Raw genomic sequence first — 25727 nt, 5'->3', positions numbered from 1 at the left:
CTTTCAGGGTGGATTCCAGATTTACCCCTGTACTTCTGTTTGCAGGCTTCCATTAACTTCACTACATCACAGGATGACAGTAAATCAGTGAGTACAGCTGCTGTGAGACCTGACTGTGGTGTTCCTGTGCATCCCCCAGCACATGGAGCTTGTTTCTTCCTCCTGTTGGTTCCTATTCTGTCTCCAGTCCTCCACTATGCCTCAAGTTTGTACAAATGCATCAGGTCTTACATATGGTCCATCTGAAAACCCAGCAGAACTGGTTTTGCAGCTTTTACTCGTTTCCCCTTGCAGCTTCCCCTCCTGCAGGTTTTGCTGGCTTACCCAGTTCCTGCTCCCACTCTCTGTAGTTGCAGATGCTTTCACACAACATCCAGTAGTGATGGTGACATCTAGTAGAAGTTTTAGACTCTTGCCTCTGCTCCAGTAACTGCATTTCTTGTCAGAGCTCTGACTCAATCTGGTTCACGTCCATCCACAGCTTCTGCCAATTCCCATTCCTGTTTGATGCTTCCCTGCTTCCATTCCTGGTGCTCACATTTCCTGAGCTTCGTAAGACTTACCATACCCTGCAAACCCTTGCAGCTGCTGCTGGCATGGCAGGTGCCTGCTTTTGTCTTGGCCTTCTCTGTAATCCACTGGTTCTGTGTAACCCTTCCTTGGCTGAGTCTCTTTTGGTGTTGGCTCCAAGAGCTCTCTCCAGTCTGGCAGCTGGTGCAGGCAACACAGCTGAGGAAAGAAGTGGGGGTGCATGGATTTGTTTATTCACCTGCATGGCAGACACCTCACTGCCCTAACTGCTCATTTCTCTTCTCTCTCCCTCCCCCTTCTCCTCCTCTGCCTTTTCCCATCCTGTCCTGGCGCACTGGCACGAGCAGACCAAGCCTGGTGTCATTCAGCCTCTCTCCCGCGTGCGACCAAGTGCTGCGCCACACAAAGCCGAGGAGGGGGACAGCCCCAACCCCTTCCAGCAGCCTGAGCCATGCTTCAGGATCCACAGCTCTGTAAGTGGCCCAGGCTTTCCTCCCTAAAGCCGCGTGCCTGCCCCGGGTGGCTGCAGTGGGGCAGGACACCCTCCCAGAGGTGACTCTGTGGTTCGGTGACCACATGCCTGAGCTGGGGCTGGTGGTGTCCATGCACCAGCCTGGGCTCCCTGAGAAGGGATCCACACTCCTCACAGGCAGAGCCAGGTCACTGCATCACTCTTATTTCTTTATTTCTCTGGGCCTCCCCAGCTGCCTCATGTCTCCATGGCCCTGTCCCGAGTCAGCACCGCTGAAGCTTTTGTGGCCAAAATCCCCAGAGCAGATATAGGTTTAGAGCCATATTTGTGAGGTGTTGAGTTCTGTGGAGACAAAAATCTTACAGAACCTTGGTTGATGTCTGGCACTTTGGAGCAAAAGCCAATCCCATTCTGCTGATGGGTTTTATAGGTTGCAAAGTGATTGATTTTGAAAGGTTCATACTCCTGGGGCTGTTTGTTGATGGGAGAGAAAAAATCAGGTATTTTGGTCTTTGTCATGATGGAAGACCTGTGTCTCTTCAATATAAAAGTGGAAGGTGTCTGTGCCCATGACAGTGGGGGAGGGATTGGATGGGCTTTCAGTCCCTTCCCACACAAACCATCCTGGGTGAGATTCCATTAATCCAGTGCTTCTCTCCCTGTTGGAGCTTGTACAATGTGATACCAAAACAGAGACCTGATTTGCAGGCAAACAGCTGTACAGAATCCATGGAACTGGACAAGGTCCGTATTTCTCAGTGTCTTCTGACCTCACTGTGCTGTCCTTTAGCCCGTGCAGTAGCATCATCAAACAGCATTATTTAGCCCTAGTTCAGGACTAAGAAAAAACAGGCAGCCTGGAACCAGACTAGTGCAACTGGAGGGTTGGAGGGATGAACAGCTAAAGGGAATTTACTTTGCAGCAGGATGAAGGTGTCATTCCCCCCCACCCCTTCCATTTCTGTGATGCTTTGAGCACCCCAGTGCTGCTTCCCTGCAAAGAGGGCAGGATGGGTCACAGGGAAGGTAGGTGAGGAAGGGACCAGCAAAGACAGTGACAAACAGTAGGAAGGTCCCCTCAGACCTTGTCAGATGTTTCTCAGTAAGTGTAATTCTGCAAAAGGAAAATTTGAGATCAAAGGCAGATGTCCACATCACAGATCCCTAGATCAGGTCATGGAATCACAGGGTGGTTTGGGACAGACCTTAAAGACAGGGATGCCTTCCACTAGAGGGAATCTTGTTCAGCCCTAGAGTCATTGTGTAGCTATCCTGTTCTAGCCCAAAAAACCCTGGTTCATGTAAGCACTTGCTGTTTAAATTGGGTGAAAATCCTCAAGGACTGGGACAGCAATGTGCCCTTGGCCAGAGGATCTGTCACAACATTCCCATCGGGTCAGTGCAGATCTGTGCCACCAACAGGACCATTGCTTCACCATCCAGGAAAGAATGGGGCTGTGACCCTTGTGCTGCTGTGTGCAGTGTGTGTGCAGTGCTCTGCTCCTTGTGTTCCTGCCCAAGGCTCAGGAGCAGCCTTCCCAAGGCTTACATATTCCTTACATGTTCCCTAATATATTCCTTTCCATATCCCACTCGTCAGGCTCTGTGGGCCAAGAGTTGGGCTGTGTTTCCCCGTGTGGGTTTTTTCACCCCTCCTGTGCTCACCTTTACCTCCGTCTGTCCCTGTAGCAAAAACCATCGCCACTGTCGCCACCCTCCCCTGACGAGGTCCCCATCAATGTCAAGCAGGCCTACAAGACCTTCGCAGCAGTGCCCCTGTCCCACCCACTGCTGGGGACACAGGTAACTGAGTGCTGGGGTGACAGCAGCACAGGTGTGAGCAGGCCAGAGGTGAGAAGGGAAGGAGGTGGTGATTCGTTCCCTCCAAAGAAAACTGCTGTAGTGGAGGGACATGTTGAGGTCCTGTGGAAGTTGGAGTATGTTGATGATGCAGATGTTTATCCTGGCAGAGTATCCATCAGGTCCTGGAAGCTCATGGAATCTCACATCATTGTTGTTCTCCCCAGACATTTGGATACTGATGAACAACCATGCTGTTCTCATGCAAAGGAACTCTGAAATTCCTGACTCCAGGACTAGATTAAACCTGTGCTGAAACATTTTTTAATAGATTTTGATCTTCATTGGGACTCTTCTTTTTTCTCTCCATCTAGCTGAATCCTGGAACAGTCCAGGCTAGGTGAGGCCTTGGAGGTCATTGCCTCAATCCCCCATGCAAAACAGGGCAGCCTTGGATGTTAGAATTGCAGAATCCTGGAACATCCTGAGTTGGAAGGGACACACAAGGATCATTGAGTCCAGCTCAGGATGCCCCCAGGAATCCCACCATGGGCCTAAGAGCATTGTTCAAACACCTCCAGAGTTGTAGAAGGTTGCTCAGGCAGATCCACACAAGTTCTGAATTAGTTTCTGTGTATTTGGATAAAGCCAGAGGTCATCTCCTTTTTGTGGGTCCATTCAGTTTGTCTAATTATAAAACTTGCTGCTTTTCCATAGCTTGTTTGCAGTTTTCAGTTTACCCCTATGGATCCCTGGTTCACAGATAGATTTTGTGGATCGGTTTCCTCCCCCTGTAGTTCTGTTCATCCAATATCCTGTTATGCATCCCAGTAAATACAGAATTTGTTCTTTCTCATGGTATCTCTGCTTCTTTGAAGTAAATTTTGGTTGTTTTTGTCTTTGATGTAAGCAAAGTGTGGGTGAGCTCCTGCCAGCTCCTGTGAACCCCTTCCAGCTCTAGCTTACCCCCTGCTCCTGCTTTGTGCCTGTTTCCCATGTTTTTCAGTTTCTGCCCTTTCAGAAGTTGTCACACCTGGTTCTGTTTAACCCTCAATTGAACATAAATCCTCATTCCTGACAATTACTAAACCTTGTTAAGTCTGTGTGAATTCTGGGACAGTTTTGGAAGCCCGTGTCACCTCGTCTGGCCTTGGGGACAACATGGCTGGAGGATTACTGGGGAGTGGCTGGAAGCTTTGCTTTTAGAACATGCTAGTTTTTCTCTGTTCTTAGGAGCTGTCTGGTCAGAGCAGCACAGAAAACACCAAAATGGCCTTGGAGGTGAGTTCTGGAGCTGGGGCTGGAAGAAAGGTGGGAGTCATGGGGGCTGTGGATGGGGAGATGGGGTCGTAGTATGGGAGGGTTGGGGAGGAAAAGAATATGGGGCAGCTGGCAGAGTAAGGGTTGGGCTGACATGGAGAGGGTGCCCATGGCCTGTGGGCAGTGCTCTGTCTGGGTGGGCAGTGTGTGGCTGGGTGGGCAGTGGTGTGGCTGGGTGGGCAGTGTGGGCAGTGGTGTGGCTGGATGGGCAGTGGGCAGTGGTGTGGCTGGGTGGCCAGTGGGCAGTGTGTGGCTGGGTGGCCAGTGGGCAGTGGTGTGGCTGGGTGGCCAGTGTGGGCAGTGGGCAGTGGTGTGGCTGGGTGGGCAGTGGGCAGTGGTGTGGCTGGGTGGGCAGTGTGGGCAGTGGTGTGGCTGGGTGGGCAGTGTGGGCAGTGGTGTGGCTGGATGGGCAGTGGGCAGTGGTGTGGCTGGGTGGCCAGTGGGCAGTGTGTGGCTGGGTGGGCAGTGGGCAGTGGTGTGGCTGGGTGGCCAGTGTGGGCAGTGGGCAGTGGTGTGGCTGGGTGGCCAGTGTGGGCAGTGGTGTGGCTGGGTGGGCAGTGGGCAGTGTGTGGCTCTTGCAGGTGGCCGGGCACAGCCATGGGGGACAGCACAGCCCTGAGCAAAGGTCCTTCCGTGAGAGGCAGAAGTATTTTGAGATTGAGGTGAAGCAGCAGCACCTGGACAAGCCTCCCAAGCGTGTGTCCTTGGTGGGGGAGGATGACCTGAAGAAAATGAAAGAGGAGGAAGGTACGTAGGAATAAGAGCACAGAAGTTTGCCCTGTTAAATGATTCCTTTCCCACAGAAATGCAGCACTTCCCGAAGCCCATGGGTGGTTATTGTAAGGCCTGGGAATAATTTGAAACTAAGTGAATGTTGGAAGAATTCTATGGATGCTCAGCTGATACTTTCTGGGTTGAAGTGCTGTAGTTTCAGGGTGTCCTGTATCATGGAATCACAGAATGGTTTGGAGGTTGGAGGGACTTTTAAGCCCACTCAGTCCCACCCCTCTGCCATGGGCATGGACATCTTGTATTAGACCAGGCTGCTCCATGCCCTGTCCAGCCTGGCCTGCAACACTTCCCGGGCTGGGGCAGCCACAGCTTCTCCTGGCAACCTGTTCCACCACCCTCCTTGGGGAGGATTCCCTCACAAGATCCCATCTAAGCCTGCCCTGTGGCAATGAGGAGCCATGTCCCCTTGTGCTGTCACTCCTGGCCCTTGTCCAAAGCCCCCTCCAGGTCTCTTGAAGACCCTCTGGGTACTGAAAGGCTGCAATAAATTCTCCCTACAGCCTTCTCTTCTCCGGGCTGAACAATTCAGCTCTTACAGCCTGTCTTCAGGGCAGAGGGGCTTCAGCCCTCGGAGTATTCCAATATCCCTGCTCTGGACTCTCTCTAGCAGCTCTATGCCTGCAGTTGGTAAACACTTCAGTGAATTTTTAAAGCCACTGCAGACAGTGAGTCTGTGCCAGCTGCCCAGGTGAGTGGCACCCTCACCTGGACTGGCAGCAGAGCTCTCAGACCTCTCAGTGCTCACTGTGCTGCTTTAGGTTTGCACTAGGAGCTAAATTGCTGCTCTCGTTTTTGATATAATTTCCTCCTGCTTGAGAGTTGTTTTAGGTGATGAGGATCAATGTGAAGTTGAAAAAAGTGTTTTTATTAAACTCTCCAGCCAGTCCAAATTATGCCTGGACCTGGCATTGTGCTGTCCCAGCTGTGGAACCTGGTATTTGCTGTGGTTCAATCCCATGTCATTAATGGTTGCCCAATGCTCCATCCTGTCTGGATCCTCCTGTAAGGCTTCATGGCCCTTGAGAGAGTCACCAGTGCCTCCCAGTTTGGCATCATCAGCAGTGCTACTGTTGCATTCAGCTCCTGCAGCCAGATAAAATTATTAATAAAAATCTTGCCCAGAACTGGCTCCAGGCTTGAGCCCTGAAGAACACCACTGGGGGCTGGTAACCTGCAGGACACCTGCCCAAAGAGCCGCCTGCTCATGTCTCCTCCTGTCCCTGACCCTCTTGGGACTTATGTTCAGCAGCAGAATTGTTCTCATGGCCACTGCCATGCCAGCACCAGCACCCAGGCCTTGGTTCCTCCAGAAGGCCAGTGGGGAGATGCAGACTCCCAGGGCTGTTCCCTCTGGGAAAAGGGCAGAAGAGACTGTACCAAATTTCCAGTTTGAGCATGAGAACACTGGGAAATCTGATGGAAATCTGTCCATTGAGTGTCCAGGGGTGGAAGTTTGGTGGATAAGGAAGGAGGGAGTGAGGAAACGAAGCAGAGTTTGTTTCATCTGAAGCATTAGTGGCAATGTGGAGGAACAAAGATGTTCATGGAGAGGGAATGGATTGAAACCAGCCCCGACCTGCAGCGATGAGAAGCGTAAGGACTTGCCCAGAAATCCCATCCTGGGGGGTTCAGCAAATGCTTTGTGATGTCAGCTGGCTCCTGTCTCCCTTGGCAGCCCGCAAGCTGCAGCAGCAGCGAGCCCTTCTGCTGGAGGAGGAAGCTGAGGAGGATGAGGAGGTGAGGCAGGGGCCTGAGGCTGTGCAGTCCAGCGTCATCATCGAGGGTGTCGAGTACAAGGTGGAGAGGCTGAATGGAAGGAACATCCAGGCTTCAGCAGCTCGGTAAGACAGGAGCCCTGTACCACCCACATGTCAGAGGCGTCCCAGGAATTCTCAGGGAAGAGGGCTGGGCAAGATTTCTTCTTCAGCATAGAAAAGGCCAAGTTTTCCAGCTCACTTTTTGCAGAGAACATCTCCCTCCTGTGGAAGTACCTATAGTCTGAGAGTATGTAGAGAGATAATTGTTTCAAGATAATCTGAATGATAAAGTGATGCTAAAACAGGTTTGGGGTTTTTTTAAGCTTTTGTTTCCCAGCTGTCTGGGACTTGGCCTCCAGGTTACCTTGATGGTTTTTTCCTAATTATTGAGCATAGAACTGAGGAATGAGGACAGGATTCTCAAAGGCTCCAGATAAACTAAGAACGCACTGGAGTAAAGCTGAAGCTGTTCTTACCTGTCTTTGAAGTCTTTGGAACAGACATTCTACTTTCCACAAACACTTTTCAGTCACGGTGGTAGAACACACCCTGGCATGTGGCATCTCATTTCTCTCTGTTCTTTCTGCCCAGTCTCAGCTGAAGAACTTCTCACATAATGATGCCCTGAGCCTTTCCTTGCCCCTCCCGTGCTGGGGAGCTCCAAGGAGGAAAGCAGTCATATGCAACTCTTTGGTTCTCTAGGAAGTCACACTTAACCCTCCTGTTTTCATACTGAAACATGGGATGCTGAAGAACAGGAAGGCTAAATCCATCAGATGACTTTCAGTTGCTTATTTTTTATGCTTGAATGCAGGGGAGGCAGAGGAAGAGACTGAAGCTGTGTTTCTTGAAATAATCTTTCTCATGCTGGAAGAGAAACTGAAATTTAATTAAAATAAACTTGAGCAGTAAAAATTAGGGCTGAGTGTCACTATAAACTGAGCACCCCTAGCTCTCCCAGCCAGGTTCCAGCCCTCAGAGCAGCTCATGTCCATCTCATGGAAGAACTTGTAATAATCAAATTAATCTGTTAATGAAGATATAAAATCAGGATCAGGTGACTTGTGTTTCCAAGGTGAATCTTTCTTGGGCTCCTCTGTTTGGAATTAATTTGTGCTACATCTAACAAAGCCAAGTATGAGGTCCATGTTCCCAGGACTGAAGGGTAAGACCCAGAGGAAAAGAAAGCCCAACAAATATTTTTATTAGAAAATCTGAGAAAAAAATGTGTGTGTGTGTGTGTGTGTGTTAGTGCCTGGCTGACCTCCAGCTGCAGAAAATGAGCTCTGATATTCATGTGGACATTTAGGAGATCCCCACAGGGATTTTCACAGCAGTGGTCATGGAGTGCTGTGACTTCATCCTGGAGCAGTTGTTGCTTTCTTGGGGTGGACTTGTCCCACCCTTTGCTGGGTGTGCAGCCTGTGGTGCTGCAGCTCATAGGGGTTTTTTTTCCAGGCCCTTGGAGCTCAGTGAGAACAGCAGCTCACAGAGGAATTCCTTGGAAGAGGGGATCAAGTCTGAGCAGAGAACCAACTCCATGTCGGGGTGAGTGGGGCACCTGGGGCAGGGGCCGGATGGTTCCTTCTGTCTTAGCAACCAGGGGCTGCAAAGGAAGGGTTTGGGGGAGAAAGGGAAACTGATCAGAAACAGCTTCATAGAATCCTAGGATGGGGTGGGGTGGGTTGGGTTGGAGGGACCTTCAAGACCATCTGGTTTCAACCCCCTGCCCTTTGGGGGTTGCTCCAAGGACAGTCCAAGCCCCATCCAGTCAGAAACTCCTTACAAGAAACTTGCCTGTGTTCTGTCTGCCCCCATCCCACGGCAGCCCGGGGAAGTGGCACTGAGCAGGTGATTAGAGCTGCCACTCGCAGGCGGGTGAGTTGTGGTGGCCCCACAGCCTCAGCCTCACCTTCTCTCCAGGCTGAGCCCGTCGCCGCTGGGCGCGGCGGATCCCGCGGCTCCCGTGCGCACAGCCAAGGCCGAGCGGCGGCACCAGGAGCGGCTGCGGATGCAGAGCCCGGAGCTGCTGAGCGGCCAGGAGAAGGAGCTGTCTCCAGCAGAACGCCGCGCTCTGGAGGCAGAGAAACGGGCCATGTGGAGGGCAGCACGGTGAGCCAGAGCTTCGCTGCCCCTTCTGGGCCAGAGCAGGGGAGCTCCTGAGGATCTGGGGCCTAAAGAGAATGAAACCAGGGAATAGGGGACCCTTTCAAAGGTAGATGTTGAGGGAGGTTGAGTAGGATCTATTTGAGAAGATGGTGACTGGTGACGTGGCTGAGCCTGTCCACTTCTGTCAGCACAGGGGAGGCGGGAGGGCTCCCAGATTCCCCCTGTGCCTGCACAGCCGTGGTCACGGGGAGCTCATGATGAACAGGAACACAGCTGTGTTGTGGTGGGTGTGTTCCTTCCCTCAGCACACCATTCCCACCTAATTCATAGCCCATGTGAAATGGTGTTATTGAAGCTGCAAGGTCACATGTCCAAAATGAAAAATGGAATTTCATATTTCCAGTGCTGCTGGGCTGGAAATCATGCTGCAGCCCAATCACTGGCAGGATCAGGCCATTCCAGTCTTACCCACATGAGCTATTCCATCAGCTATGAGAGAGTGACTAAAAATTGTTGTGGAAGAAAGAACTTTCTAAGTCAGAACTTAAGACTTAAAGCTAGTCCAGACATTTACTGCATCATAGAATTCCTTCCCAAAACTAGTCAGTCTGCTCCTAGTGATAGTTTTTCTTCTCCTGATATTCCCGTAGGAGACATTCAAAGAACAGTCTGAACTGTCTCTTTTGGGGTTTGGATGAGGCTTGGAGATGAACAAGGTTTTGGATAAGACTGGAGGGAATCACTGAGCAATTCCAAAGTTTGTGCTTGATGTGGATGATGATGGGGCTGTTGCTCCCAGGGAGGCTCTGAGAATGGAGAACTGCAAAGCATATCCTCAGTGAGAGCTGGACTGATGTTCTGGGGCTTTGAGCAAATTTTGTCTGAGATTGGTTTTCACAGAATCCCAGGATGGTTCGGGTGAGAGGGACCATCAAGCCCATCCAGTCCCACCCCCTGCCATGGACAGAGACACCTTCCACAATCCCAGGCTGCTCCAAACCCTGTCCAATCTGGCCTTGAACACATCCAGGGATGGGGCAGCCACAGCTTCTCTGGGCAACCTCTGCCAGGGCCAAACCACCCTCACAGGGAAGGATTTCTTCCCAAGATCCCACCTGACCCTGCCCTGCAGGAGTGGGAAGCCATTCCCCTTGTGCTGTCACTCCAGGTCTTTTTCCAAAGTCTCTCCCCAGCTGTCTTGGAGCCTCTTTAGGGACTGCATTGCTCTGCCATAGCCTTTCTTATGAGGCTGGATGGCGAGACCACCAAGTTCCTTGTGCTGCAGGTGTTTGGAGAGGGCTGGAACCACATCTCTGTCTCAGAAAAAGCTGTCAGTGTGAAATAGTGCCAAAAGCAGCCATCACTGTCAGGCTGGGCAAGCACCAGAGTGTCAGACATCCTGCACACTTCCTCTTGGTCTTCAGACCTCCTGTCAGGCCTCTTCTGGAAATCCACATCACTGTTCTTGGAGAGGGGTAGTGCCCAATCTGTCATCCCTTCCCAGTGAGACATGCAAGGGTTTCAGTCCCTCGTGCCTCCACTTCCTGAGTGCATTCCTCACATGATGGGGAAGGCTTCCTGAGATGTGTCAGTTCTGATTCATGCCTGAACAGGAATGTATCCAAGGAATGCTGTAATAGAAGCTTTGTTTAAGATGAGTGTCAAAAGGAGAAACAGGATGTTGGCCATGCAAACTTTTGGAAGCGGAGTCCATGCAGGGACACTGCTGCTGTCCCACGTGTGCACCTCCAGCCTCGGGACTCTGCTCTTCCAGGAATTTGGTGTTGCCAGCAGATAAATCTGAAAAATGCTGGGAGGGAAGAGGATGCTTTTAGGTGATGTGATGTGATTTGTTCTATCTGCCCATGGTGTTGGGCCAGCTGGGACTTGGCTGGAGTTGCTCAGGGCAGAGTAAAAGTTTCACGTGACACTTTAGGAGGATTAGTGAGTGTGGAGCACCATGGGTTTGTCCACTGTGGGCAGAAGAGAGATCTCTCGTCCCAGACCTTCACTCTCTTTAAAGTGTGCTTTGTCCATGGAAAATGAGGCTAGCAAAAGAAGAGCCTTTCCAAGGAGGGAACACCTGCAAGGAGAAGCTGCCTGAGCTGTCAGATCCCGCTTTGCTGGGTTTTAGTTTGGCAGACCAGGGCTTCAGCTCTACTTTGCTTCCAATGCCGAGGCCCAGCTTTTTGTGCAGCTCCTGGAGAAGGGCCTGGCTGATGATTTGGGCAAGAATCAGTCAGTCACTGATTCAGTCAGTCACTGTGCTCCCTTTTGTAAGACAAGGAGGGACTATTCCTGCTGCCACAGATCTCCCAGGAGGATCCAGTGGTTTCAGGGTCCCTCTTTCCTAGCTCTGGAATGGGCACAGTGAGGTGATCAGGTCCTGTCTCCAGAGGTCCCTGTGCTGCAGGGGAAATTCTACACTACCCCACATACAGGGCTCAGCCCCACTAACCCATGTTCTTTCCAAGTGCTGCTGGGTTTGTTCCTCCCCTTCTAATCTCCTGTCTTCTGCTTCTTTCCAGTTCTCTGCTCTGTGCTGTCACTCGTGACCCTCAGTTTGCACCTACTTGGGCTTTCCTTGTTCTCCCTGTGTCATCAGTGCTCTGCCAGGATGTGTGATGCCCCTCCTTCCCCCAGCACCCCTCATGCTCTGTGGAGACACACACAGAGACCCACGTTACACACGTGTTCTGGGCATTCCCAGCCTCTGGCACAGTCATGGAATCATGGAGTAGTTGGGGTGGAAGGGACCTTAGAGCTCATCTGGTTTCACCTCCTGCCACAGGCAAGGACATCTTCCACTGTCCCAGGCTGGCTCCAAGCCCCATCCAACCTGGCCTTGGACACGTCCAGGGACAGGGCAGCCACAGCTTCTCTGGGCAGCCTGTGCCAGGGCTTCCCCATGCTCACAGGGAAGAATTTTTTCTCAATATTTCATCTAAGACTGCCCTCTGGCAGTGGGAAGCCATTGCCCTTGTCCCTGCACTCCAGGCCCGTGTCCTGTGGGAACAGGGAGGTTCAGAGGCTCTGGCACAATGAGGGGCAGGTGCCCAGGAGTATTTTGGCAGTTTTCCTCCCTCACACACACTGGTTTAGGGACACGCTCGCCCTCAGTTACACGTGTCCCACAACAAAAGCTGTGTCATGTGCTTGGCCATTTTGTTCCCCTTTTCCCATGGTCAAGCCGAGGTGCACGGAACACATGACCAGTGTGGGCTGAGACTGTCCCACGTGTGCCCACACCCCTCAGTCTGACTCTCTCTCACACTCTTTAACCACCTCACAGCGTTTTCTGTGGGGCTGAAGTTGTTCCTGGTCCCTCCAAGCACACGGGGAAGGCAGCCCTGGATGTGGAGGCTCTGAGGCTGATGTTCCTGGGTACAATCCCAGATTGCCCCCAGGGGTTCCTGCTGCCTCAGCAGTGGCCAGGGTTGGGCAGGATCAGATCTGGGACCCAGTGTAGCTACGGCTGCCCCTGTGTCAGACCTGTATTTCCCCATCACCCGGGTATGTTCCTGTATCTGTTTCTTTCTTTTCCTGTTCTTGTCTGCTGCAATGTTCATCACCATCATCTCTTCCTCTTCCTCCTCCTCCTTCTCCTCTTCCTTCTCCTGCTCCTCCTCCTCAGATCCTCAGCTCTTGAAGACAGTATTAAACAGTACGAGCAGGATCTGGCCAGGAAGCTGTACCAGTCCCGGCAGTGGGCACCTGCTCCCGGGGCCAGGTCTAGCCCAGTGCAGAGTCACGCCTCAAGAATCCCTGGGTCAGGAGGCCAATCCAGGTGTGCACAGCCCCCTCCCCACAGCTGCATGCTCCTGTCTGTGTCCCTGTGCCCTAGCTGGGGCCTCCTGGGGCAGGAGGACATGGGAGTGGTCCCTGGTGTCCATTGCCCTGAGAACCAAGGGGGGATGCTGGGGCTGTCTGATGGGGAGAAAGGAACAGACATCTCCGAGGGCTGACCCACTCTTTCACAGCTATTTCACAGAATCTCAGAGTGGGGTTGGAAGGTACCTTAAAGATCATCTTGTTCCACCCCTGTGCCATGGGCAGGGACACCTTCCATTAGACCAGGTTGCTCAGGGTCCCATCCAGCCTGGCCTTTCATGATCTTCTGATGGCTGAGGAGGGTTAAGGTGCAACACACTGAGCACAGAGGAGAGTAAAGCCCCCAAGGACTGATCCTGCTCGTGTGATCCTTGTGTTTTGTCCCCAGCTCGGGTCACTGTCCTGTTGTGTGGCACTCTCGGACTGCCCTCAGCATGTTGATCCGTAGCTTCAGGCTCTGTGTGTTTGACACATGTGATCACGTGTGTGGTTTGGGATGGCAGCCAGCCTGGCTGTCCTCCTGCCTGCCTCGGGGACCCCTGGGGGCTTTGTTCCACCCATCTGTTTTCAGCCCACGGGCTCTGGCAATGCCCTGCTGCACGCAGATGGCACCTGTCCCCTCAGCGACAGGGCAGTCACTGATGGCTTCTTCTCTCCACCCCATTCCTGAGGCAGGATGAAATCACTGGAACAGGATGCTCTTAAAGCCCAAATGGTTATTGCCAAGTCCAAGGAGGGGAAGAAACGCAGCACACTGGAGCAGCTGGCAGAGTCACCATCACCCGCTCCAACACCGTCTCCAACGCCGCTGGAAGGTACCGAGCAGCTGCTGCTGCCTCCAGGGGAAACAGGCAGTGCTCCTGGAGCTTAGCCTGCTCAGAAGCAGAGCTGTGGGAAGCAATTCCCTCCTTCAACCTGGCTGGAAGGTCCTTGGGGCCATGTTGCATCTCTCAGCACTGCCACACTGGGCTTCACCTCACTGTGGGGACACCAAGATCCCAGCCCGAGGTGTGTCATTCCAGTGACCGACTGGCTGTGGTAAAGCTGCAGTTTGAGAATTCTCAGACAGTTTTACTTTATTTGGTGTCTGTTCTTCACTGTCACCTGTCCCCTGTGGTATTACTCTTCTCCTGGAAGTCATTCATCACCTTCTTTGAGTGCCTTCCTTTGGGATGTGCCCCTCTCCAGCTGTAGAACATGTGATAGCACCTGAGGTAGCGGTGAGGTTCCAGGGAACCAGGGTGGAAACACAACCAGCATCCTGACTTTCTGAAAAAGCAGCAGTGTTTGTTGGGAGCACAGAAGGCAGGGTCTGCCCTCAGTGTGGTGTCAGCACACTGAAATGCTGCTGAGGAAGGAGGTGGCATGGGGAGGTGAATGTCACACAGCCAGCCTGTCACTAACTGTGTTCTTCTGTCACCTCTTGCAGATTGCAGCCCCAGGAACGTCACTTCCCCGGGAAGGCTGGTATGATGCTCTCCTGCTTGCTTTTTTACCTTTCCTGGTTACTCAGCTGTGCCTGGGAGCTGTGGGTCCCCACTTAATCCTTGAGCCAGACCTGGCTGCATGGTGCAGGGAATGGTGAGGGGGTCAGTGGATGGAACATGGCCAAACTCCTGGCTAGAGGCACCCCCTTTATTGCAGCTCCCATGTGACATCTGCTTTCTGTTTCCCTGTTTTATTCTGTCATCCTTTCCGTGGTTCTTCACCTCCTTGTTCAGAAAGTTTCCCACCATGGTCAGAAAGCCTTTCCCCAGCTTCAGAAGGCTATTGCCTGGGTTCAGAAGGCCTTTCACTTCACTTCAGGGACTTTGGCCCCATGTTTCCTAAACATTACAAATCAGACCTTCAGCTGCAATCAGCATTTTCCTTTTCCTAACCCTGAGTTATGCCATGGGACATTGTTGCACAGAACTGTAAGAATTGGTGAGACAAACCAGGGAAAGCGGGTGGGGAGCAGCTGCGTAGAGGGATCCTTGTCCTGCTGGGTCACACCATAATGCAGCCCTGGATCAAAATTCGGAGTCTGCTCCAGCTATCAGAAATCTTGCCATGAATTTCCCCCCCAGAAATAGGTTTCCTACTTGACTTGATGTGCATGGACCACATGATGTTTCTTCTATGACTCAAAACCCCTGTCCTGACACCAGAAGAGCTCCAAAGGCAGTGTCCCAGGATGTCCCAGGCTCTATCCAGGCACTCCTGCCTCTCCCTGAGGATGTCCCTCTGCTGCTGTGATCTCTGCTTAGATTGCTCAGCTTGCTGCTGCTTCTCCATCTGTTTCTCTCCCCTCACTCTCTCTTTTCTGTTTCTTCCCTTCTGCTGTCCCTTCTAGTCAATGTCTGAAAAGAAGTTTGACTACCGGGAATTTGCTGCCATTCCTTCCTCCAAACCCGTTTACGAAATCCAGGTATAAACTGCATGCTGAGCCACCTTTAGATAGGTCAGGACTTGCTTTGGTGGAAGAGCTGAAGCTGAGAGATTCGGGGAACTCCTCCGCAGAGGCCTTGCCTGTGTAGGGGCAGTGACGCCAGTCTTGGTGAAAATTGAGGGCTTATTGGAGGATTCAGCCAAGTGGAACTGAGAAAAAGTTGGTCCAGATGGTTTTAAAATGAATGACAAAAGCTTTGCAGATATAAAACATCTGCATATTCAACAAAATGGCTCCTGAAATATTTTAAAGTGAAAGACGATAACTAAAAGGGATGAAAAGTTATAGGAATCATTACAGAAATGATGGCTAGCAAATGCCAAATTGGAGCAGATGTGAACTTGCAGCTGGGATGTGTCTGGTTCCTGCCCGAGGAGCAGCTGGGCTGCCTGTTCTCAAGTTGTAGTTCTGCTATCAGTGAGCTGTGGAGTAAACACCTGGTTCTGAGAGTGAATGCCATGCTGAGGTGTTTCTCCTTCCTAAAATTGCTGATTTTAAGTTGCTTTGTCATGGAATGCCCGCTCTGGAGGTGATCCTGACCCCCAGCCCCTGCTCTGGGGGCCACTGGAACCAATCTTTTATACAGCTTTTTATACACACCATGAAGCAGATACCTGTGCATGGAGAGCCAGCAAGCACTGCCACACTGGGCATCACCTCACTGTGGGGACACCAAGATCCCAGCCCAAGGTGTGTCATTCCAGTGACCGACAGGCTGTGGTAGAGCTGCAGTTTGAGAATTCTCAGACAGTTTTACTTTATTTGGTGTCTGTGGTATTGCTCTACTCCTGGAAGTCATTCATCACCTTTTTCGAGTGCCTTCCTTTGGGATGTGCCCCTCTCCAGGTTCTGTTCCAGGTGCACTGAGGGACAGGGCTTTGAGCCCTGTGGCAGCTCCAGACCACCAGGTGCAGCACTGGCACTTCATGCAGCTGAAAAGGTGCCTCCAAAGGAGGCTGCAGCTCCAAATCCTATGGCCTCTCAGTGGTGCAATAGTTCATAGAATCCTGGGATGGTTTGGGTTTGGAGGGACCTTAAAGTTTATCTCATTTCACCCCCTGCCATGGGCAGGGACACCTTCCATTATTCCAGGGTACTCCAAGCTCCATCCAACCTGGCCTTGAGCACATCCAGGGATGGGGCCACAGCTGCTCTGGGAAACCTGTGCCAGGATCTCACCACTCATAGGGAAAGATTTCTCTCTCATATCTAACATAAATCTCTCTTTCAGCTTAAAGTCTTTTTCTTCACTCTACATTTCCTGCCTTTTGTATTACTTCCTCTCCTTCCTACACACAGGCCAGGCAGTGGATGCTTGGCTCAGGCTTGAGGGATTCGTGCTGGAGTCTCTGTGGCCGTGTCCCCACTGTGGCAGTGCCAATGCCTGAGAGCAGCAGGTTCTCTGTAGGGTGCAGGAAGGTGGAGGTGGGGAATTACTGGGCACAGGTGTTGCAGGTGTGAATGATCACATTTGCTGTTCTCTTCCAGTCGCCTGATGCAGCTGATGACCTCAGATACGTCGATGACCGGAATAACTCAGGTAAGCCCAGGCCAAAGGAGCCGTGGCTGCACTACTCACTCCCTGCTGTGCTTCTAGAGGGTTCTCCTCAGCTTGTGGAACCACCCTGAGGACTTTACCTTCTGTTGCTTGAAGCAATGTTATGTTTTGTCTGTTCTAGAATGAAAACTCCACGCTCACCACGTTAATTTTGGGTAGGATATTTGCATTGTGCTTCAATGATGGCTAACTTTTCCAGTGTGGTGTGTTACAAGCATGCCTGGTTTTCTCCAGTTTTGTGTCCTGGGGTAGAGTGGTGGTAGGATGTGGCAGGGAAGTTTTGGCATCTATCAGCTGTTGCAGGTGCATGATGTCCATCGTTCAGGGGCTGTCTTGTGCCCCTTTTGCTGGAACAGGGAATCGTGCAGGTAAAATCATCCTGCTGCAGCCTTGGAGCAGTTGGCGCTCCAGTACCCAGATGGCTCCGAGTTACACTCATGGATCTGTGGGCATGGCCATCTCAATCAGCAGGAATTAAAGGTCTGCAGCTGGATCTCCAGGCTGTCCAGCTGCGGTGTGGCTGCCTGTCCCCAGCTGTAACAGACAGGTGAGACTCCCACCCAGTTGGTTCCAGTGGTGATAGCAGCTCCATGGAGCTGGGCAGAGCCTGCGTGCTCTGTAGAAGCACTCCTCTTGCCTCTAACAGTTGGTGCTGGTTTGCTTCTACCCATTTTGCATGTTTCACTCCTTTATTTGAAAAAAAACAAACAAAAACCAGTTCCTTTTATCTTGACAAATTCCTCTAAGTACGGGCTGCATCCCAAACAGCTGACCCATGGCTGAGCTGGTTCCAGAAGGAGGTTCTGCTGTAGGACTCAATAAAAACTTACTTTCCTGGGAGCAGTGTCTGTTCTTCATCCCTCAGGGTCATCCTCTAAGCTCTGGGTTATTCTCTTGGGGTTGTTTATTCAGTCAGTGCAGGGTACTGAGAGGTCAGGGAAGGTCTGGGAAGTACCAGCTGCTGCTTAGGGCATTAGGACCTCACTGTTGCCTATCACTGCTCTGTTGGGCCCTCAAATGGGATGAAAGCCAGAAAGAAAAGAGTGTGGTGCTCATCAAGAGACCCAGCCCTTAGTCCTTAAGCTTAAATCACCTGTGATGTGTGTGAGGCACAAGAAAAAGAAGCAGGTTTTCCCACATCATCTGGAAAGGATGGCAGGTGAGGATGCCAGTAAGCTCTCTTGGCATGGGACCAAGCTCTCCTGGCTTTTTTAGAGCCCCCCCATCCCATCCCATCTCCCAGGCAGTGCAGCATTCCAGCCAACATAATCAGAATTGTCCTGGATCATGTAATTATGGCTTTTTGACTCACAGCAATTCTTAAACTTTGTGCTAGCAAACCATTGTATCAGGAACTCTGAGAAAATCCAACTGCAGGAAAGTGGTGGCATCTCACTCCTCCCAGCACACCCTTGTCCTCTTGTCCATGCAGAAACAGTTCCTTCCGTTCTCCGGTCTAACTTCATGGTCACTGTCTCTTAAATGTTTTTAAAAACCTTTATTCCAAGGTTTCCATGAGGCTGTGGAGTTACTGAACTGCAGAGCAGCCTTTTTAAGGTGGAACCAAGCAGTGTGCTCCTGTTCTGGCATAACTTTTCCAGATAACTTGGAGACTTTTGGTTCCAAATCCTGTAGCCCTCAGGTTCCAGAAATTCCCTTGATGACTGTGTGTTGCTCCTGTTACTGGAAACCTGCTTATGGGGTGTGAGAGGCTGCCCACCTGGGCTGTCTGTTGTTTGCAGCAGCTTCCACAGGAACGGTGCCTCCTCATCCTGCACCTGCTGTTGGATAATGAACTTTGCAGCTCTTACACTCAGAGGAACCAAATGTGTTCTCTCTGCCCTCTTGTGGCTTTAATTTATTCCTGTCCACCCTTTTTAGCCACATCACTACTCCAAAGACTTGCATCCATCGTTCTCTTCTCTAGACTTGAATTTCACAAGTTCTTTTCCTCCAAAATGCCAACATTTCACAGAACTAGAATCTCTGGATTCATACCAGTGGCAATGCCTGTGCTTTCCCTCCAGTATTTCCTGTTTTCTCTCAGGATGGGAAACATGTAGGTGAGGGCTTTACTGGTTCAGGATACACCAGGATGCTGTTTGGTTAGAAATTGGTTCTTAGGGTAAGACCATAAGAAACAAGGAAAATGAGCTTGTATAGATGAATATTCTCTGTTTTCTGGGCTCACCTATAGTGTAGGCACATCTTGAACTAGGTGTTGTGTCTTCATCAGCAATGGAATGAGCCTGTGTAGAGCTCCAGATATTTTTTAATCTTCCATGGAGTGTTGTGATATCAAGTTCCACAATGAGGCATTTTATTTACTTAAATTGTTTCTTGATAACTCCCTTGCGTCTTCTGGGATGCAGTGAGTGACTTTGTCTCGCTTGCTCTGTCTGTTCCAGTCACGTCAGCCAACAGAGCAGCAATTCTCTTCTTTCCAGGCTAGCAAATCCTGGTTCCTCCTTGTGGGAATAATTCCCACACTCATCCAGACTTTTTTTATTTCATCGGTATAAGGTAGAGGAGGGGACCAGGACTTCCTGCAGTTTCTGCTGGAGGAGAGGACATTCTGAATTGTGTTCTCCCATCTTTTCCAATACCTAAACTTCATTTCAAAGTGAAATGGCATTTCTGGGAAGTTGCCAGTATATACAGAAATATCTGCTGATGCCTATAGAACCATCATCTAATTCAAGGACGGTGCATTTCTTTTAGGCAATCAGGATTCTACTTCTCTTATTGAGCTTAAACGTCATCCAGTAGTGTAAAAATGAATTTACTGAGTCAGCACAAGGTTCTGGCCAATCTGGGATGTGATGGGAGCCACTAAGAGTGCCAGAAAAGGGCACAAAAGAAGAAATGCCCAAAGTAGTTCCTTCTAGAATTGCTGCAGGCTGCAGCCATCAGGGGATTTGTACTTTCTAAGCCAGAGGCTTTGGTTTTAGAATTCTCTCTTTCTTGAATCTATTCACATCTGCAGTAAATTGCCCCTTCCATGTAATTTTACCCCTCAACTGTATGGATCATGATGCACTTTGTTATACTTGAGCTTCATTTGACTCAGATACAGCTTGATGGCATCAGTAGTCTCTCCTGATACAACCTTCATCACTCCTCCTCCTCAACTACAAGATACTGACCCAGGTACGAGTCCTGCTTGCTGGGTCCTGTGGCAGCACCTTCCTGCCCTTTTCCTGTGGTGTGACTATTTATTTGCCCACCAAAGCTGCCCCACTTGTTTTCAGTAGAGCTTTTCCCAGGGTATAATCCAAATATTTTTAAAGCTTAGTGTGCTGCATGGGGATCACTAAGCCTTCATGTTTGGGGGCTCCTTTGGCCTAAGAGGGTCTAAAAGGACTGACTTCTCTCTGAGCCATGGGATTTCCTCCCCCACCCACCCAGGCTGGATTTTTATCTTCATCTGCTCATGTGTTGCTTTTATAGCGCCTTGTCTGAGAATCAGTCACCTGCTTCAAACCCCAGCATTCTCTGGAGAGGTTGCACAGGCTAGGAGGGCTGGGAGTGTTCAGCCTTCAGAAGAGAAGGCTCTGGAGAGCCTAAAGCGGCTCCAAGAGAGCTGGAGAGGGACTTTTTATATGGGCCTGGAGTGACAGGACAAGAGGGAATGGCGTCCCACTGCCAGAGACCTGTGCCTGGAGCAGAGGGTTGTGCCACCTGACACTGGGCACAGCTCAGCAGACTAAGTGAGCCTTGGCTGACAGATCTTCAAAGATTGCTCTATTTGAGGTTCTCTGCTGCATCCAAAAGCTTTAGAGAGCTTTCCCAGGAGCCGTTCTGTGCTTGATGCTTATGGATTGCCTGTGCTCTCCTGGGTTGTCCTTCCAACAGATACTGGGGTGGTTGAATTCCCCACCCCGCCCCGAGGACCAAGGTTAATGTGAGGCTGCTCCCATCTGTGTCTGAGGGGAGATCTCATCCCCTCAGTCTTCCTGGTCAGGAATGTCACCTGTCCCTGTAGTCCTGATCTGTGAGCTCTGCTCAGCTCCTCAAGCCTCTCAGGTGCAGCTCCCTGCATCCAGCTGAGCACTGACACACAGGGTGAGCCTCACCTCATTGCCCCTGTCCTTCTCTAAGGGTCTAGATCCTCCTGTTCCAACACTTCAGGCACAGGAGCTGTCCCACTAAGTCTCTGTGGTGCCCATAAGTTTAAAGCCCTCCTGACCAGCTGGGCCAGTCTGTGACCAAAAATGCTCCTCCCCCTCCCTGACAGAGGGACCCCTCAGCCCCCTACAGGACTGAGTCAGGGTGGGTCCATGGTCTGGAGAGCAGCATTTCAGGACACATGATTTTTCATACAGCTTGGCACTTCCAGTCATGTTCAGTGAATGATGGGTGTTACAGGCAGGTGTCTTCTTACACATGGTACTTCCTTCCCAGGATCCACAATGGTCACTACATGAGCTACAGGTCACCAGGAAGTTCTGGGCATGGAGTTACCGTGAGTGACTGAGACCAGTGCTGTCCCAATTCTAGTACCTGGGGGATACCCTGGAACACTCCCTGAAAGTGTTCAAGGCCAGGTTGGACAGGGCTTGAAGCAACCTGATCTAGTGAAAGGTGTCCTTACCTATGGCAGGGGTTGGAATGAGATGACCTTTAAGGTTCTTACACAAACCATTCTGTAATCCTATGATAGCTGTAACATCTGCATTAACTGTGCCAGCTGTGTGCTGCCAGAATCACAGAATGGTTTGGTTAGGAAGGGATTTTACAGATCACCCTCTGTCTTGAGCAGGGACACCTTCCACTAGACCGGGTTGCTGCAAGCCACAGCTTCTCTGGGCAGCCTGTGCTAGGGCCTCACCACCTTCATAGGAAAGGATTTCTTCTCAGTATCTTACCTAACTTAACCCAGTGCTTTGTCTTCAGGTCTAACCATCTCTTGTTGTTGCAGTTCTCCGGGAGCAGGATGGGCAGCCAGAGGAAGAGGACACATTGGGAACACGGGATCCATCAGCACCAGCTCCCTCAGCCCTGGAGGACATGGCCCTGTACAGCAACAAGCGGAAGCTCCGGCACAGCCGGCGCAGTTTGGAGACCGCTGTCCCCACATAGGTGACCCGACACATCTGGGCAATGGACTGGCCTGGCACAGCCCTTCTGAGCTTCCTGTGCTCCAGGGACAGCACCAGGCTGCCACCTTGCCTACAGACTCTGGATGGAACCTGGGCTTCCCGGGAGCTCTGTGGCCAACTGACTCCTCTGAGGCTGTGAATCGCCCTCGTTTCTCATCCAACAGTCTACTGGGGCACATCCCAAAATTGGGACAACACTGGACTGACTGCTGGCAGATGGAGAGGAAGGGTGGCCAGGACAGTGGGCAGCTTGTTAGCCTGTAAATATTGTGTGTGGGGAAGGGTAGGACAGGGAGAATGTAGGAGTGTGAAAGTGTGTTGGGCTCCAGCAGTTACTGCCTCAACTTGGGTTTTGTAGTGGTTAAAAGGAGCTTCTCCTCTGGTGGGAATCAGGAGAAAGGTCCAACCTGCCTTTACTCCTATTTGGTTTCCAGTCTTTTGCCAAAAAGCATCTCCTCCCACCTCCTGCACTGTGTCACCTCACTTCCCTTTGGGAGTGTTTGGGAATGGGAAGCTTGGAGGCAAAAATAAGGAAAAAAAAGAAAAAATCCCACCAGAATTCCAGCAAAGTGCCTCCCTCTGCCACTGACACTCTGTGCTTAAGGAAAACAGAGCCAGCTCTCCACCACCTGCCTCTGTCTTGGTGGGACAGTGCTCCTGCCGGGGCTTTGCACTGTCCTGGGGACAGGTCCCTCCCTGGTCGGTCACACCCCTTTGTCACACACGGTGTGAGCCACTCCATGAGCGCACAAGTGGAGGAGTCTGTCTCCTGTAGCACTGGGGCTGAACTGGCCAACTGGGGCAGGAATGGGATGGAGCCAGCAGCCTTAGCAGGGGTGTAGGGGGTATGTGACAGCAATGGGGAGCAGGACAATTGGGGTAGGAGACGGTGGCAGAGGTGGGAGGTGTGACAGCAGGTACCTTAGGGAGTAGAGTTCAGGAACTGGGGATGGGTAGAACGTGGCATTGCTCGGGTCAGGTTGGGAGTTACAGGATCTTTGACTTGGGAGACACTGGTGGGGAGTCCACGGTGTCCACGCTGGCTGGAGGGTGGAGTGGGATGTCAGGGGTGCTGGTGTGGGCTGGCAGGGAGCACCAGGAGCACCACAGAGCAGGATGGGGCTGGCCTGTGCCTTGCAATAACTACACAGTTCCACTTTGCCAGCTCATTGGCTTCAGGCCCCTTTCCATGGAAGACAGGGAAAATGCACGTTTGGCCACGCAAGAGGGAAAAAAGAAAATGAGAAATGAGTGGGGGTGTGAGTCCTGGTTTCCACATGTGGAACAAGGGCTGTGAGCAGATTCTGTATCACGTGAGCTCTGCAGATGTGGAGGTCACAGCTGCTGCTCCTGACTCTGCCATCAGCTTCTGCTGCCACTAGTGAGGGGAAACAACCCTTTTCTTTTTGGTTTTTTTTCACTGCCTCTAACCGTGAGGAAGGTTCAAGCTCAGCACAATCCCATTCCTTGTCTGTTGGTGCTCTCTGACTCCCCAGTAAGACCAGGGTTGGACCTTGAGCCTCACAGTGGCTGGGCAGTGACAGGCATTTGTGCATTTGCTGAAGGAAAGAGCTGGATGCAGTTTTTTGGGTGCAGTTTTTTAGTTGAGCATCTCTTTTCATGCCAAAATCCAGCAGATCATTTTAACTGACTCTGTATGTTTTGATTTTACAAACTTGTGAAGGAGGAACTGATAATCTCACACTGCAGCTGCAGCTGCTTCCATCATCAGCAATTTGAGCTTTTCCTTTTTAAATCTAATTTTAGCATTTGCTTTTTAACAACAGCAGTTTTGGAAACAATCCTGGCTGGGTTTTGGTGACTAACTTGTGATTCTTCTCTTCTTTTCCTGTGCGGTACCTGGTGCCAGGCTCTGGATTCTCTCCCGTTCTCTCCCAAGAGACTCAGAGGGAAAATTAGCGCAGCAAGACTGTAACTAGTGAAATTTGTACAACCAAAGAAATCTATTTTGTGGTTCAAGGATAATAAAGTTTACTTTACATTTTAGAGCCTTTAGTGACAGTGATTTGCCCTGTGTGAAGTCTGCAGTTTCAGTTTCAACACTTTGGTGGTGGTTGTTACTCACCGCATAATCCAGCAATGATGCTCCTTGTGTTCCTGCTTTTAGGAGCAGGAATTACTGCCAGCTGTGAGAATATCAATATTCAGGGATGAGGCAAAAAAAAAAATGTAATATGAAACACAGTGATACCAGCAAGATCTTCAGTCTCTTGACTTTCCTTATCTTGGCTGTGTTTAAAAAACAAAACCAACAAAAAAAACCAAAACAAACAAACAAAAAAACCCCAAACAAAACAACAACAGCAGTATTTTGTTTACATTATTAAAGTTTTTAAAAACAGTTTGACTGGTAAAAACCAGCTCCATTTCCTGTAGCTCAATCAGGTTTTCCTGAGTCTGGTTCAATGGATGGGCACCATGATGTACCACCTCAGGGAAAGAGGAGCAGGCTCAAGAGAGGGTGGATTTGCTTTTCCCAGAGCCAGGGTAGTGCCAGACCTCAGCCTCCTTCTTCCACCTGTGTGACAGGTACAGCTGCAAAAGGGGCCTTGGCTATGCCATGTCCTACCTCAGGAACAGCCTTGTCCTTGGTCAACATGAGGGTTCAGGAGTCTGAACTGCAAGCCTCACAGTACACTGTACTGTGCTCTGTACACTGGTCCTTTGCTCCATTTAATATGTCTATTCTCTCCTCACTTCGTTTCCTTGGGCCAGGTTTACTACCAGGTTTCTCTCTTAGTGTGTATAATTTGCCTACCACAACTGAACCCTGATTAGATAATGGGAAGTAGTTACACCTTCAGACAAAAGTAAACACAGAAACATCATGAATGAAAATTGTTTGTTTAGGAAGTATTCATGTAGGGTTGGAACTAGATGGTCTTTAAGACCCCTTCCAACCCAAACCATGCTATGATTATATGATTTTTATATAAATAGGAACAGAAATAACCCAGCTCAATATATAGAGAGAATGCAAAGATCTCCAGGGTTGCACTGGCAAAGAGCAGAGCACAGCTGGCTGGGTTGGAAGGTTTGCAAGAAACACTCTTGCAACTGACTGCCTTGTGTAGCAGCAGCAATTCACAGACGGGCTCGGGGAGATGGAGGGATAGGAAATGTCATATCCGGGCAAAACTCAGTGTGTGAACCTGCACAGCCTGCCCCTCTGATCCTGCTAAATGCAAGTTTTCTTGTTTTCAGGAGTCAGTCCTGTCTGGTATTGGTACGTAAGGTGAGGGATGGTGTTCCTTTCCCTGTGTTTCCCTCAATAAATAACAGCAGGCAGGTGTCTGGAATAACTGTAGGATTCTCTTCAGAGACTGTCTGCCGACAGAGAGGAGGGGCTGTCATGGAAGCTGCAAACCACAACAAATTTACCTGTTTCTTATCTCTGAGAAACCTGGCCCTTGGAACACCTGGGATGATGGGAGGCTGGAGAATGTTGGTTTCCAGCCTTGCCCACTGACCACCAGCTGCTTTTGGAGACAAATTGCTGGAGGAGATGAAGCTGTGATTGTAACTCAGTCCTATTTTTGCTGCTGCTACGCATAGTTTTTTTTGATTCTGTCAACAAAGAGCATCAAAAGACCCCAAAGCCAGAGCATTGCAGGAGTTCCCATGCCACAGGTACCACTGCCACCACCAGAGAAATTTGCTTTGCCCATCTTTGGGCCTTGGGCAAAGCCACTTCACTGGCTTCAGGTCCTTATCCTTATGTCCTGCTGCATCACATCTCCATGTGTATTAGCCGTGTTGGTGGAGGAGTTAGGAACAGCTGCATCTCCCGGCGGGGCCCAGGGCTGGGCGGGCACCGGCCGCGTGGCTGAACAACGACGACTTGCGTATCTGACACCGGGCCGGGCCTGGCTGTGCAGGGACAGGCGGCACCGCCGGGGCCGGCAGCGGGACCCAGAGCGGCGGCACCGCCGGGACCGGGCCGGGAGAGGGACCCAGAGCGGCGGGCGCGCGACCCTGTCAGGTGACGCTGTCACGTGACGCT

At 50.9% G+C, this 25727-nt stretch overlaps 1 protein-coding gene across 50 annotated transcripts in view; it reads left to right on the top strand.

The window, feature by feature from the left end:
• Positions 1-23710, top strand: part of SCRIB (scribble planar cell polarity protein) — a 98118-nt gene extending 74408 nt beyond the window's left edge. For 16 of the 50 annotated variants that reach the window (XM_086873376.1, XM_086874980.1, XM_086873028.1 and 13 more), the window contains 14 exons: positions 46-87; positions 879-1004; positions 2693-2806; positions 4037-4084; positions 4705-4870; positions 6591-6756; positions 8131-8220; positions 8596-8784; positions 12416-12568; positions 13288-13427; positions 14042-14079; positions 14948-15022; positions 16532-16583; positions 21523-23710. In XM_086873376.1, coding sequence (XP_086729502.1) covers positions 46-87; positions 879-1004; positions 2693-2806; positions 4037-4084; positions 4705-4870; positions 6591-6756; positions 8131-8220; positions 8596-8784; positions 12416-12568; positions 13288-13427; positions 14042-14079; positions 14948-15022; positions 16532-16583; positions 21523-21683 — 1560 coding nt within the window. In that variant the 3' untranslated portion in view covers positions 21684-23710. Of the gene's footprint in view, positions 1-45; positions 88-878; positions 1005-2692; positions 2807-4036; positions 4085-4704; positions 4871-6590; positions 6757-8130; positions 8225-8595; positions 8785-12415; positions 12569-13287; positions 13621-14041; positions 14080-14947; positions 15023-16531; positions 16584-16722; positions 16757-16957; positions 17149-21522 lie in introns of those variants that run through there. The other 34 variants (XM_086875025.1, XM_086874994.1, XM_086874990.1 and 31 more) reach the window with 20 other exon arrangements.
• Positions 23711-25727: the final 2017 nt, after the last annotated feature.

Source organism: Cyanistes caeruleus, chromosome 1 (assembly GCF_971803275.1).
Source record: "Cyanistes caeruleus chromosome 1, bCyaCae1.hap1.1, whole genome shotgun sequence".
Classification (NCBI taxonomy): Eukaryota; Metazoa; Chordata; class Aves; order Passeriformes; family Paridae; genus Cyanistes; species Cyanistes caeruleus.
Note: the sequence above shows the minus strand (reverse complement) of the source record. Positions and strands in the feature narration are given on the sequence as shown.